This window comes from Thalassophryne amazonica, chromosome 14 (genome assembly GCF_902500255.1).
Source record: "Thalassophryne amazonica chromosome 14, fThaAma1.1, whole genome shotgun sequence".
Lineage (NCBI taxonomy): Eukaryota > Metazoa > Chordata > Actinopteri > Batrachoidiformes > Batrachoididae > Thalassophryne > Thalassophryne amazonica.
In genome coordinates, this window is record NC_047116.1 from 89822252 (window position 1) to 89837263 (window position 15012).

At 38.3% G+C, this 15012-nt stretch overlaps 1 protein-coding gene across 1 annotated transcript in view; it reads left to right on the forward strand.

Annotated features, from left to right (window-relative positions):
- Nucleotides 1–211: 211 nt before the first annotated feature.
- wars2 (tryptophanyl tRNA synthetase 2, mitochondrial) overlaps nucleotides 212–15012 on the forward strand; it is an 80635-nt gene continuing 65834 nt past the window's right edge. The window contains exon 1 of the mRNA XM_034187002.1: nucleotides 212–316. Within this exon, the coding sequence (XP_034042893.1) occupies nucleotides 212–316 (105 nt within the window). The remainder of the gene's footprint in view (nucleotides 317–15012) is intronic.

Sequence of the window (15012 nt, forward strand, 5' to 3'; positions counted from 1 at the left end):
ACTAACTAAAACAAAAAAAAAAATGCTAAAATTACAAACTCAAACTGAAAGCAAATATGTACAACTTCATATAAATTAATTAAAATATCAATGCCAAGATGATGGTTTGCATAAGTAATTGAATCGTTTTGGTATAATGCCTAAACAGTTTGAACTGCCTTTAACCCTTTTGGTCTTCTGAAGCCGCCGTAGTTTGATGTCATATTCCAACATGGCGCTCCCCTTGCGTCGTATGTTCAGAATGATTCAGAAGTTTAATAAGACGATAAATTGTCCGAAAAGGCCGCTGAGTGCTGCTGTGTTCACCGGAGGACAGGTAGGACACACAGACACTCACACTGAGCAGCTGCACGGCTTCTTTGGAACATTACAGGAAGTGTTTCTGATTTCCTCAGAATCAGCGCGTTAAAGTTCAATGCGAAATTATTCTAACAGACTTCATTTCAGAAAATAACTTTGTCTTCTTGTGTTTATTATTGGAGTACGGTACCGTATGAAGAGAAATTAGTTTAAAATAACTTGAAAAGCTGTTTCCCAGTCGCTCTGGTGTGTTTTTTTTCCATTTATAAATAATAAAAGCTATTACCTTGATTTACTTTGGTAGCTTTTTATTTATTTTCTTTAAAAAAAATTTTTTTTATTGATTACGTTGTATTTTGATTATTCCTTTTAAAAAAACAGAGCCAGGGGGAATGCACTCAAATGTGTCATTGCAAAATTCAAGTCTATTGTCAAGAAGCCATATTGGAGTCTCGGGTGATGCACTGCATTGTGGGAGAGGTCAGAGTTCATTAATACCAAACAGCCAACGCCTATGAGTAGCCATTTAAATCCAAGTAATTTCTCTGTCTGTTTATTAGAACTTTGTGTCTGTCTGGCGCCAGGAGATGCTGTAATTCCAGCTCCAATAGCGTATGTTAAAGTTGCTGCAATTAAAAAGATCGTAGTTGGATCTCAGGATCGAGTCTCCATCTGTCCCAATAGAAAAATGCTATGATGTATGAAGAAATCATTGAAATGTAATATAAATGGTCTGTGACAGGTCCTGACATTTTCAGGGGGAAATATGCATAAAAAATGTATTTTATTCAACTACAAAAAACATGATGAGATGGCATAATATGCATAATATGTCCTCCATACGATTCTGAGTTCAAAATCAAATTCAAGACCCCCCAAGATTTTTAGAAGTGTAAATGTGCAGTAGGTTTATGATGCAATGTCCCTTTTTGCAAATTGTGTCAATAAGAATGAAATTCCAGTTTTACTGTAATGAAATGTTTCACGTTCAGTTCTTCCCTGTTACATTGATGTTACAGTGGATGCTTTCATTTTATTCCTAAACCCCCATCTTTCTTACATGTTACATAAAATCTTGCCTTTGGACTTGTATCAGATTATATCTCATTGCAATACCAAGACAGTGTTTCTCTGAAATACTTGTTTTCAGAAATGAACCTTCTAGTCACACTTTGACTCTGCTTATCATGGAATGACCCATTACCGTTTGACAATATCTTGTGTTTTACGATTAGACATGGATATTGCCTTGACTAAAATTCATTGCACTTGCTGTGTAGGACTGCAGAGGTTGTGACAGTCTTTGATGACCTTGCAGCTATTAGTTTCTTTGATGCTGTTTTGGGTTAGGATGAGGATTGTGAATAAGTTTCTCTGAAGTGTACAGACAGTCTGGAAATATTTGATCAATCACGGTTACGTCACTACTTTGAGCTTTATGTCATATGTTTGATCTTCTGGGCTTAGAGAAAATATACAATTGGAAGTCACAGTCATTTCATACAAATAAAGAAATGAATGTTGTGACCAAACTGCAAAATGTGTCGCTCAGTGACACTACCTGACTGCCTACACCTGGCTATCAGAATTACACCTGTACTTCGAGGTCTGGGTATGAAAAGTGTGACATTTCTGTGGAAAAAAAATCCTGTAGCTGCCACATGATCTGAACTTGTACTAGAAAGTGTCTTTCCCATAGTTTAAACTTGTCTACTTTCTGTTGAAGACATCCCCAGTAGCCTAAAATCAGCCCATCATTGGGTATTTTAATGGTTTTAGCTCAGAAACATGCAAAAATTAGGAATTTTTTGGTGACAAAAATTTTGACTGTTTCACATACAATATGTTATATGTTGAAAAATATACCTGGAATGTTACTAAAAACAACTGTGGTTAAGTGTTGGTATTGTGGTCTATGTATACTAACATTTTCAGCAATTTGTATTTAAATTTCTGGGACTAAGAATGATTTTTCTAGCATAGGGTGTCTGACAATTTTGTTTGCGTATAACATCTTATGGTAAGAAAAAATTTTTCTTTCTTCTAATCCTAGAGCAGTAACATTAAGAGAAAGAGCATGTATTATATATCAGTAGTTTCAGAATTTAATGCCCATTTGAATAACATATAGCACACATTAGTTACTATCATGTGATAAGAAAGAAACATTAATTTAATAAGAGTAATCCCTAAAATTTTGAATGTGTGAAAAACTTACAAGGTGTAAAAAAAAAATACTACTCTTACAATTTTCATCCTATCATCACCAAAATCAAACGTGATCAAGCCAATTATATTTGCTACAAACAGTTTATATTATTGAAGCATATGCTGGGATAGGCTCCAGCCCCCCGCGACCCTTAATTGGACTAAGCGGTAGAAGATGAATGAATGAATGAATATTTCATATTGTGAGTGTGAATTTTTTTTTTTACAAGTGAAATTTTTTGTTTTCAGTTCAATGTTTTGTGGCTGAAAATTGATGTATCATACAGCATCTATCTGTCAATTTTTCTAAGCATCTGGAGCTGCAGGTATAACTTTAAATCAAGTTTCAAGAGTAAACCTATTTTCAACACTTTCACTTAAAGGTTATTTTGTAATAATTGCATTTTCTAAATTTATGTTGCAGAGTGACTTTGTGAGAATAAATGTAAGATAACTTTAAAACTAAAACAGATTTTGCATTTCTGATTGCATTTTTGTAATTCTGACAAAAGTTTGCATTAGGTCCAAATGCTGAAATAATTCAATTGAAATACTTATTTTTCACCCAAATGTCTGATTAGTCTGACTCAAAGCTTGAAGTGTGTCATATGTGGTGAAAGGGTTGTACTTGTATACAGTAGACATCCACTTCTCTTGGCAGTTGTTCATGTCTCTGACTTGTCGGATGCTTGGGCTTATAAGGTTGCTGGACAAAGGAGTTTGGTGATGCCGAAACCTTTGCAGGAAAATGAAGGTCCAACTCTTTAGGGTCCTGGTGCTTCCTGTATGGTTGTGACAAACGTGTTGACACCATGTCTTTGATTCTATGTCTCTACAGAGGATCCATGGCTACTCCTGAAATGATTTTGTTTTGAACAGTTACAAGTGTATCACTTCCATTGTGAAGGGCCATCAACTGCAACATTTTGACCATGTCCAGCATGCACTTGCCTGAGTGTTGAGGACCTCATTGGCTGGAGAGGGCCAAGGTGATGCTCAGTTTTCACCTGGCAGTGGCAGACTGATGGCTATTTTTGAGGGGTGAGGATGTACAGGTTTGTCTGTCCTGGTGGTTGCCATCCAGAACCCAAGGTGGATGTGACAGTGCATGGTGCCAGTACATACGGTACATCCAGGAAGTATTCACAGTGCTTCACTTTTTACACATTTTATGTTGCAGCCTTATTCCAAATTGGAATAAATTCATTTTTTTTCCCATCAAAAATTGTACTCACAACACCCCATAACGAGAGCATGAAAAAAAATCATTTGACCTTTTTTACAAATTTATTGAAAATAATAATAAAAAACCCTAAGAAATTATGTGTACATAAGTTACACCCTTTGCTCAATACTTTGTTGATGCACCTTTGCCCAGTGCTGTGAAAACTCGGTGGATCCGCAAAATTCCGCATATTTCATCATGGGGAGGAGGGAGGTGGTGTTAGTGTTTTACGCTGTAATCGTGATCGTCACTGAGTTTTTAAAATGTCTATCGCAAAGTGGGTTTTTTTTACAACATCGTGCAAGTTTTATAAGACCGCGGCGGTCTGCACTACAGATACAAATCAGTGTCCTCGGATCTGCGGAGTTTCGAGGAGAAAAAAGCCTGGCTGTTGTGACAATTGTCATAAAGTGGGACTGGTTGGTTGCGACGCTGTGTGTCTCTTGCGCGAAGCTTTAGCTAAACGTAGCATGTGGACAATCGCAAATCTTTAGAGCTGTAAAGTTTTTAAAAGAAGACTTGTGCAGCATGTCTCTGTCACGGTCACGGACCGACGTCGGACAAAGAGACGATGGCAAGAAAGACTGTTTGAAAAAGTCTGATAAGGACAAGAATTTGTGGAATTGTCGCTGGCTTCATGAACAGCCTGAAAGATAAAAGAAACGGGAAAAGTGAACTGTGTACTCAGAAACAGTAATTTTTCTCTCCCTGGAAAATAAACATTGTGCTGTTCAAACAGGATTTTAGACAAGATTATGTGACTTTTTTCATTAATCTAGACTTTCTTTCATTGGGAAAAAAAAGACTGGCTTTGAATGGATTTACATGAATTTACACAAGAATGTAAATGAGTTTTTATTAATGTAGACTTTTTTCATGGGGAAAAAGACATTGTGGCTTTGAGCGGATTTACAGGAATTTACACAAGAATATGTGGCTTTTTTACTATAATGTATGTTATTGATATTTAACCACGTTTTTCCAAAATATTCTCCAATCTGTAGCTGTGGTTGTTGAAATGCTGTAACACTCTTTTCAGTCTTCATGAATTTCATGTAGTTTAACTGTTCTGAGTTGATGCATAATTTGGTTTACAGTTAAAAGGAAAATCTTTCTAGGTTCTACTTCCACGTCATATTCTGTTATTTCAACATGATCATTGACGGTTCAAATGAAAGGTTGAATACAGAGTTATTTAAATATGCACTTTCATTTCATTAGATAAAAAAAAAATTATTTGGTTTCAGGGATCCCACGGGGCCAGAGACCCTGGCTCTTGGGGACCTATGCCCCCCAGACCCCTGCAAATTTTCCTCAGATTTCACACTTTTCATTTCACAGCCCTGCCTTTGGCAGCAATTACAGCCTCAGGTCTTCTTGAATATGAAGCCACAAGCTTGGTGCACCTATCTTTTGGCAATTTTGTCCATTCCACTTTGCAGCACCTTTCAAGCTCCATCAGGTTGGATGGGGAGCGTCAGTGCACAGCCATTTCCTGATCTCTCCAGTGATGTTCAATCAGATTCAGGTCTAGGCTCTGGCTGGGGCACTCAAGGACATTCACATAGTTGTCCTGAAGCCACTCCTTTGATGTCTTGGCTGTGTGCTTAGGGTCATTGCCCTGCTGAAAGATGAATCGTTGCTCCAGTCTGAGGTCAAGAGCGCGCTGGAGCAGGTTTTCATCCAGGATGTCTCTGTACATTGTTGCATTCATCTTTCTCTCAATTCTGACTAGTCTCCCAGTTCCTGCCACTGAAAAACATCCCCACAGCATGATGCTGCCACCACCATGCAACAGAGAATTTTGTTTCTCATGGTCTGAGTGTCCTGCAGGTGCCTTTTGGCAAACTCCAGGTGGGCTGCCATGTGTCTTTTATGTAGACTGATATGAAAACAATTAGTGTGCTAACATTTTTTTCCCCCTGTATCGCCCAGCCATAGAGTGGAGGAACATTCACACAGGTGGACTACATTCTGTGTAGGAGATGCAACCTAAAAGAAATGAGAGACTGTTATGTGGTGGCAGGAGACAGTGTAGCGCAACAGCATTGGATGGTGGTTTGTAGGATGACTTTAGAGTTGAAGAAGAGGAACAGAGTGTGGATCACACACCACTTGCACAGTGTCTTAACAAAAATCTGCTGCTGCTGCAAATACTGAATGGTTTGCACTCTCCACTTTTACTTTTACTATTACCTCAGACACTACACTGTAAATACTAAATACTTGTCCTTATTGTCAAAATGTCTTGTCCTGTCTTCACTGAGGGAAGTTGAGAAACGAAATTTCGATTCCTTGTATGTCTAGTACATGTGAAGAATTGACAATAAAGCCGACTTTGACTTTGAGTGAGAGCTCAAAGGATCAGATGGTGGAAGCTAAAGGAGGAAGACCTCTGGGAAATCCAGGGAGGAGGTGAGATAGGCACTGGATGGAGGTGAAGCAATTTTTTGACATTTGGAAAAGGACTGCAGATGTGGTGAGGAAGACAGCTAGGAAGGTACTGGGTGTGACATGTGGACAGTGGAAGGAAGATGAGGAGACTTGGTGGTGGGGAAAAAAAGATGTTCATGAAAGTATAAGGAGAAAGGTTGGCAAAACAGAATTGGGCTAGTCGGAGAATTGAAGAAGGAGATCTGGTGTAAAGTAAAAAGAGAAGTGGCAAAGTCTAAGGAAAAGGACTATAGCAAGCTGTACAAAAAGTTAAACACTAAGGAAGGATAAAGGGACTTCTGCCGATTTGTTTTTTTTTGTTTTTGTTTTTTTAATCCTCTTCAAGAAAATTAATAACATTCATACTTGCAATTCCAAAGAAAATCTTATCTTTGGTGCAGTTTTGCTTATTTTCATTGATGGCTGCTCTGTATGACATCACGGCAGTGTCATTCCAAGAACCATACTTGCTCTAAATTAGCTGAGCACCACTGCCTTGAAGAAGCAAATGGGGTGGGCAGACGAGTCCCTTGGCATGTGTAAGAATAACCTGCTTGTTTCAATACAACAGTGCTAATTGTTCAGCTGTTTTTGCATTACAGTGCTGTTCAAAGCCTCACCGATCTGCCCCAAGTGCTGGTACTGGTTGATGTATGAGCTGTAATGCAGCATACATGCTGACCGGGGCCCCGTCTGTGTTTTGTTAAGGCTGAGTCTCTGGAGATGGCGATGAGGTGTGCAAGTTGAGAGGACAGGGTGGAAGTGGGGGTGCTCAAACAGCATCGCAGCAGTGCTTCATTACCAGCAATAACATCAGAAATGAAGTGTTGGTTTTCATTTGTTTTAATTTTCTCCAAATGTGGATGGCTGAGCACACACACACCAGTGCACTCACAATGCCCTAAGGTGTGATGTGCGTCACTGTTTTTTTTTTTTTGGGGGGGGGGCATTTTTCCACTGGAAAATTGAAGTATACCAGAGTGATACAAAGATTAAGTGTGACCTTTCATAATGTTCTGAGACTTACTCCAGCGGACAAGCCTGGAGATCAGGACAAAAAAAAGAGAAGGATTTTTGTTCTAATAAAATAATAATAAAAAAAAATAATGCCCTCAACAAGGCTGCATGCTTGACCACAGGCACCTATGCCTTAGGCGTTGGTATGTCTATAGATAGAGTATGGTGCAAATGTTTTGGCACATCTTAATGTATCATAAAAGCATTAAAAATTATAAAAAGCTGCTAAATATTCATAAATAAATTAAATGTATGGATGAATTTCAACTTTAATGATAGTCAATATGAACACTGGGCTCTATATATGTGTGATTTTTCAGTATACAAGTTGCACCATAGGGTAAACCGTAAGACCTCAAAAACTATTTTAAGAAAAACATGACTTATAGTATGAGTACAGTGGTCCCTCGTTTATCGTGGGAGTTACTCTCTTTTTTCTTCTGGGCGAGAAGATTATAAACAGACACACACAGAACTCTCCCTTCTCTCACTGCCTCCGGAGGTACGGATGCGGGACCCGCAAAGAATCCAAGTCCTCTCTCGGTGGCCACGGAGCTCTGCGGCTGTGGTCAACAGCCGCATCAAAACAGCGAGTGTAGTCTCTGGACCTGTTGCCAGATTTGACGCAGCTCCGCACAGCAGACAGGAGGGCGATGTGAGTGTCCCGCTGCTGCGTTTACCGAGCCCGCAGACTCAGTAAGCGCATCAGAGGCAGTGAGAGCAATCGCGGTGCCACGACCGGCCCGCCTGATAAGGACGCAGAACACAATGCGCTGTTAAAAAAAAAAAGCATGCAAAATTGCACTAAAACAAATCCGCGAAAGGTGAACCGCGTTATAGCGCGGGACCACTGTAATTGTTTTACATTCATTTTAATTTTGCATGATCTTTTGCAACTGTGTTTGTGTGGTATTCCACTGGCCAGTACACTTAGAATAAGTTGCTGTTATCGTTATAACAGAATAAAAAATAAAGCTCACGTATTCACATTTGTTGGAACTGATTTTGTGTTGACATGCCAATAAAAGGGGGTGGGGGTATCAAAGGCTACTTTTATTAAAACTCTGGGGTGCCTAAATCTTTTGTACAGTGCTGTATATAATAAACAAACGGAGACTACACACTACATTTTGCGCTGCAATTAATGTTATAAACTTGTTGCTGTGATATTTGACAATTGTCCGATTGTAAAGGAGATTGCCCCATTGCATTGCCACAAAATAGGGACAATGTGTCAGTGGCCTCTTTTTCCTTTCCCGATCACTCCAGTCCTTCTAATAATAAGAAAATTGCTATTTCTACCTTTAATGTTTTCCATAAACTTTACATAATTCCACATGGTACTATTGTTTATTATATGGGCGCACAACACTTGACATTTTTTTATTATTTTTTTTTAACAAGTATATAAAAAATGACAGTTGAACTGTCCAAGCATTAATATTCCCAGCCCTATGAAATTAAAATTCTAGCTAATGTCACCAAAACTGGTGTCTTGACTCTGGACTTTGACAGCCCAAAGTTAAAAACCTAAGTTGTGTTATTGACAAAAATTAATAAAAGGGCTTTAATGGAGTATGTCTGCTTGATGTTTTAACAACCTCAATCATATTTATGTATTTTTAACAATCAAGCCTCTGATTGCTATAATCACCTTTTTGACAGTTGTTTCTAATAACAAATTCCTTTTTTCACAAACCTTTGAAAAACACATATACAGGTATCAGTAGGGTGCCTGCAGTAAAGCTCCAAATGATCTGAAATCACAGTTTTTAATCCTAAAATTGCATTATGTAATTATTAACACCCCATGACCCTTAATTGGAGTAAGCAGTTGAAGATGAGTGAGTGAGATATTAACACTTTCTTGCATTTTATGATTACTTAGAGCATAAATTGCTGGTGATATAAAAGTTTCTATCAGTATTAATGACAATACATGGAATTTTTCTGATACAGACCAAAAGTATATTCTAAGACTGATTTTAGGTTCATTTAAACTTGTGTATGAAAAAGACACTGAGTAGGCCATATGTTTTTAGAGGTTATACCACAAATATGGTGTTACATAATACAACCCCTGGCAAAAATTATGGATTCACCAGCCTCGGAGGATGTTCATTCAGTTGTTTAATTTTGTAGGAAAAAAAGCAGATCACAGACATGACACAAAACTAAAGTCATTTCAAATGGCAACTTTCTGGCTTTAAGAAACACTATAAGAAATCAGGAAAAATAATTGTGGCAGTCAGTAATGGTTACTTTTTTTAGACCAAGCAGAGGGAAAAAAATATGGACTCACTCAATTCTGAGGAATAAATTATGGAATCACCCTGTAAATTTTCATCCCCAATACTAACACCTGCATCAAATCAGATCTGCTCGTTAGTCTGCATCTAAAAAGGAGTGATCACACCTTGGAGAGCTGTTGCACCAAGTGGACTGACATGAATCATGGCTCCAACACGAGAGATGTCAGTTGAAACAAAGGAGAGGATTATCATACTCTTAAAAGAGGGTAAATCATCATGCAGTGTTGCAAAAGATGTTGGTTGTTCACAGTTAGCTGTGTCTAAACTCTCGGCCAAATACAAACAACATGGGAAGGTTGTTAAAGGCAAACATACTGGTAGACCAAGGAAGACATCAAAGCATCAAGACAGAAAACCTAAAGCAATATGTCTCAAAAATCGAAAATGCACAACAAAACAAATGAGGAATGAATGGGAGGAAACTGGAGTCGACGTCTGTGACCGAACTGTAAGAAACCGCCTAAAGGAAATGGGATTTACATACAGAAAAGCTAAACAAAAACCATCATTAACACCTAAACAGAAAAAACAAGGTTACAGTGGGCTAAGGAAAAGCAATCGTGGACTGTGGATGACTGGATGAAAGTCATATTCAGTGATGAATCTGCATTGGGCAAGGTGATGATGCTGGAACTTTTGTTTGGTGCCGTTCCAATGAGATTTATAAAGATGACTGCCTGAAGAGAACATGTAAATTTCCACAGTCATTGATGATATGGGTCTGCATGTCAGGTAAAGGCACTGGGGAGATGGCTGTCATTACATCATCAATAAATGCACAAGTTTACGTTGATATTTTGGACACTTTTTTCATCCCATCAATTGAAAGGATGTTTGGGGATGATGAAATCATTTTTCAAGATGATAATGCATCTTGCCATAGAGCAAAAACTGTGAAAACATTCCTTGCAAAAAGACACATAGGGTCAATGTCATGGCCTGCAAATAGTCCAGATCTTAATCCAATTGAAAATCTTTGGTGGAAGTTGAAGAAAATGGTCCATGACAAGGCTCCAACCTGCAAAGCTGATCTGGCAACAGCAATCAGAGAAAGTTGGAGCCAGATTGATGAAGAGTACTGTTTGTCACTCATTAAGTCCATGCCTCAGAGACTGCAAGCTGTTATAAAAGCCAGAGAGGTGGTGCAACAAAATACTAGTGATGTGTTGGAGCATTCTTTTGTTTTTCATGATTCCATAATTTTTTTCCTCAGAATTGAGTGATTCCATATTTTTTTCCCTCTGCTTGGTCTAAAAAAGCAACCGTTACTGACTGCCACAATTTTTTTTCTTGATTTCTTATAGTGTTTCTTAAAGCCAGAAAGTTGCCATTTGAAATGACTTTAGTTTTGTGTCATGTCTGTGATCTGCTTTTTTTTTCTACAAAATTAAACAACTGAATGAACATCCTTCGAGGCCGGTGATTCCATAATTTTTGCAAGGGGTTGTATGTGAATATTGTTGCTTTGCTGCCATTTTGGGCAGTGGATGTTTAAGTTCTCTGTGGCTGTCTTGTATATTCTCATTCATTTTTTTTCTTTAACAATTTTTTTGTCCAAAGGATTTCTTCAAAATATAGTAAGTGTCAAAGTCACATTAGTCAAATTCTTAAAATTGTCATATTAACTACGCTTTGGTGCTATACTACAACCACCAAAACACTTCATACTTAAGCCAAAATTAACACATGCTGCCATAAGTGTAGCAAATGCTGGTTCCTAGCAAGACCACTGTGGAATTCAGTACACAATGTACGTCCTAGAAATAACACTAATAACTTGAAGTACTGCAAATTGCATGTCAGCAGCAACTCCATCTATATTTTTCCTGTATATGTCAACATGCAAATGTAAGTACTTTTGTACAGTTAGTAACAAGATAACAAATTAAACAATACCAGTCTAAACTTTTTTTGTTTTGTTTATGGTTTCATATGTCTGCTAAAAAAGTCAACAGTGTTTAACATAAATATCTAGAAAATTACCTGCAGTTGTTAATTTTGCTGCTGGTGAACATTGACTGTTAAAGGTATTCATCAATTTGTCATGATGTGATAATTGACTGGATTTTGTTTCAGAGAAATGCAAAAGTACCCACTGTTTATTTCACACAGTGTGGCTATAAGTGGAGCTTTTATTAAGGCAAGTGTGGAAATGATAGTGTTGGATGTTTTTACATGAACCTATCCTTAAATAATGTGCTCAAACTATTGCCGAATAGTTGACATCAAGAAATATGTATAACTCTGAACTCTTTTTGGTTAAATGTGCTTTTACACCATTTTAAATTTGAGAAAACTATTGACTAGTCTTCAGAAACCTTATGAATATTTTCATGATTTTTGACTGTTTGGTCAAAGTATTAAACTTTAAGATGCCTCCTTTAGTTCTTTGAAATAATTGTGGGCATTTTTTTCGGTTTTCTTTTATCAAGAATGGCTCCAATACGTTAAAAAGAACAATCACCTGCACGTTAACAGTTATGAAATGATCATTAGTTGCAGATGTGACAGTGCTGTATAAATAAGGATCCCAACCAAGGATCCTCTGTAGAATGCAGGTCCATTCTTTGGTTGGTCAATTCTGTTGCAATTAGAGTGAAACTGAGTCAAATAGAACCCCAAACACAGTCAGCCAGGAGACAGGTGTTACAGGAATAAACTTTAATTATCCAGGAGACAGGTGTTACAGGAATAAACTTTAATTATCCAGGAGACAGGTGTTACAGGAATAAACGTTAATTATCCAGGAGACAGGTGTTACAGGAATAAACTTTAATTATCCACAGTGACAGTGATATAACAATAGTGACAGGGTGACCCACCGTGACAAACAGTCCAATAAATCAAAAGACTGGGTGAAGAACTGAACAAGGGAAAAAATCAAAGCCTGGACTGACCCACAGCAGAAATGGTGTAAACCTGCTAAATATTAAACCTTTTTAAATAAAGAGAAGCAGCATGTGTGACCACCAATCACCTGTAAAATGCATAATTTCTCATATACAGTGCAATACACCAGCAATGATATTTTCTTCTTTCTTTTTGTAAAACGAGAGTTGTAATTTTATAAATGATTCATTTCTTTTACAATCTTTGTTTTTTCCATCCAAAATCAATCCAGATGAAGGCAGTTTATCCCCTGTTGCAACCCCAAAATGAGGGACCAGCTGAAAGGAGTGAAGGAATCGGATTGTTTAAACATTTCAAGATTGATTGACATCATGATGGTGGTGGTGGAGAATTACAAATGCAGTTTTTTTTTTTTTTTTTTTATCAAAATTCTAGGCTATCAAATATGACTGTATGGTGCTGCTACAGTGGCCTTTAACTAACTTTATGTCGCCTGTAAATTCTGTGAAAAACCCATTGTGGTGCGCTCGTGGTCTTCATATTGGCTGAAATAAGTCATGTCAACTCTGGCTCCAGGAAACAGGAAGTGACTTCTAATTTGCCTCTCTGTTCTGCTCAGCTCCAAATTCACTTACTCGGGTGTCAGTTAAAACCATTAGAGCAGCTCCTGCACCACATGGGAGAGGCGAGCGTGAGGAAACATGGCCTCCCCGTTGAGGATGTTCATTAACTGCCCTATTTATTTTCAACTGTCAGAAAAGCCCCTAATTCTCAGCAGTCTCCTTTGTGTAATTAGGTCTGTCGTAGTTATTCTCCTTTCTGGGCCCTCGCTCAGATCCATTTTTTTTTTAAACTATCCCATATGTCAACATATTCATGTCCTTTTACTTTAAATTCATATTTAGCTAAGTCAGTGCCCACAGTGGTGCCTGGGGGAGTATTGAGAGTTTTCAAACACTTAGTCTGTGCATGTTTTACATTTAATTAAAATGTAGCCCGAATCTGATATTGTGCCTTTGAGCTGCACTCAAGTCAGCATAGACGGCCTGTGCAGGAGGAAATGAGCCTGAGTGCTGCTGGCGGACGTTCGCATTTCCACAACTGGACTTTGAAGGAATTTGCAAAGTTAAGAAACCTAATTTAACCTTTTTGTGGAACACAGGAAAATTTGCCTTTGAGTTAGCTCAGTAAAACAAAATCATTAATGTAGTGAACACAACCCTGGTACTCTTTGTTACCCCAAGTACAACAACTGCAATCCCAAATAGTTACTTTAAAATATCAATTTCCAACCCTAGACTCTATGTATGCTGGACAAATCCTGCGTGACATCACCCATAGGAAAATTAACTTAACCTTTATAATGAGTAAATTGAATTAAAAATTATTCTTCCTTATCATTGGATTGCAAACCAGCTTCAGAGGTGTATACCACCACCTACTGTAGTGTGTGGAACCATGGCATGAATTATTCTATACAATATGGAACATGAAACAATAACATGAAAAATTAATCAAAACTTACAATAAATATTTGGACGTTATTAGGAAACATCACCAGTTTGATACTTTTAGCACAATCATACAGCACTTTTAGAAGATGGAACGACAGCATTCTGTGAGTGCTGTTTATTTATAACCCAAAAACACCTTGTTGATGGCAACATGATGGCTTAGTGGTTAGTACTGTTGCCTCACAGCAAGAAGGCCATGGACTCAACTCCCACCTGTAGCTTTTCTGTGTGGAGTTTGCATGTTCTCCCCGTGTTTGAGTTGGTTTCTTTCAGGTGCTCTGGCTTCCTCCCACATCTAAAGACATGCAAGTTAGGTGGATTGGAAACTTTAAATTGTCTGTAGGTGTGCATGCAGGTGTGAATGTGTTTGTCTATATGTGACCCTGTGACAGATGGGTATCCTGTCCAGGGTGTACCCTGCCTCTCACCCTATGACTGCTGGGATTGACTCCAGCTCCCCCCCTGACCTTTAATTGGACTAAGCGGTTAAAGGTGAGTGAGTGAAAACCTCGTTGATGTGCTGATTCAAATGGTGTGGTTTGGGTATATTTATTTTTTGTTAAGGGTAAATGCTAAAAACTTGGTAACTACTCTTCACCTGGGTGGGTACCTCTGTTAGTATACATAAATATTGTAATAATGTGTTATTTACAACAGGTGTTGGGGGCAGCTGCATACATATTCTTGGCCAAAACATTGCTGGAAAAGGCCCATTGTTTTTATGATGAGTGGCCCTTTGGCCCATTGATATTTCTGCTCCGGAACATCCCTGTACTCTTCATCTGAGTGTCCCTTAGTAACCGTTCGTGGTACACAAAGTCTTTCTAGTGGTAGTCAAGAATCCTCAAACGAGACATAGTTACTACCAGAGACCTGTTATCACCTTAGGTCACTGGTTGGCATCAGTGTTTCACAACCAAGACAGTAAGCCAGGAAGCACTAGGACCTGACCCTATAGACTTGGATCTTCATTTTCCTGCAAAGGTCTTTGCATCAGTGAATACCTCTATTCAGCAACCTCTTGACTGGCTGCCTGGTTTGGTTAGCAGTGGATGGAACTGGGAGACTGAGATAACGCATGTCTGGGAAACAACCGTTCGTCACCGATGATTTACAATACTGAACAAGACAAGTGGTATGATTTCATAAACCA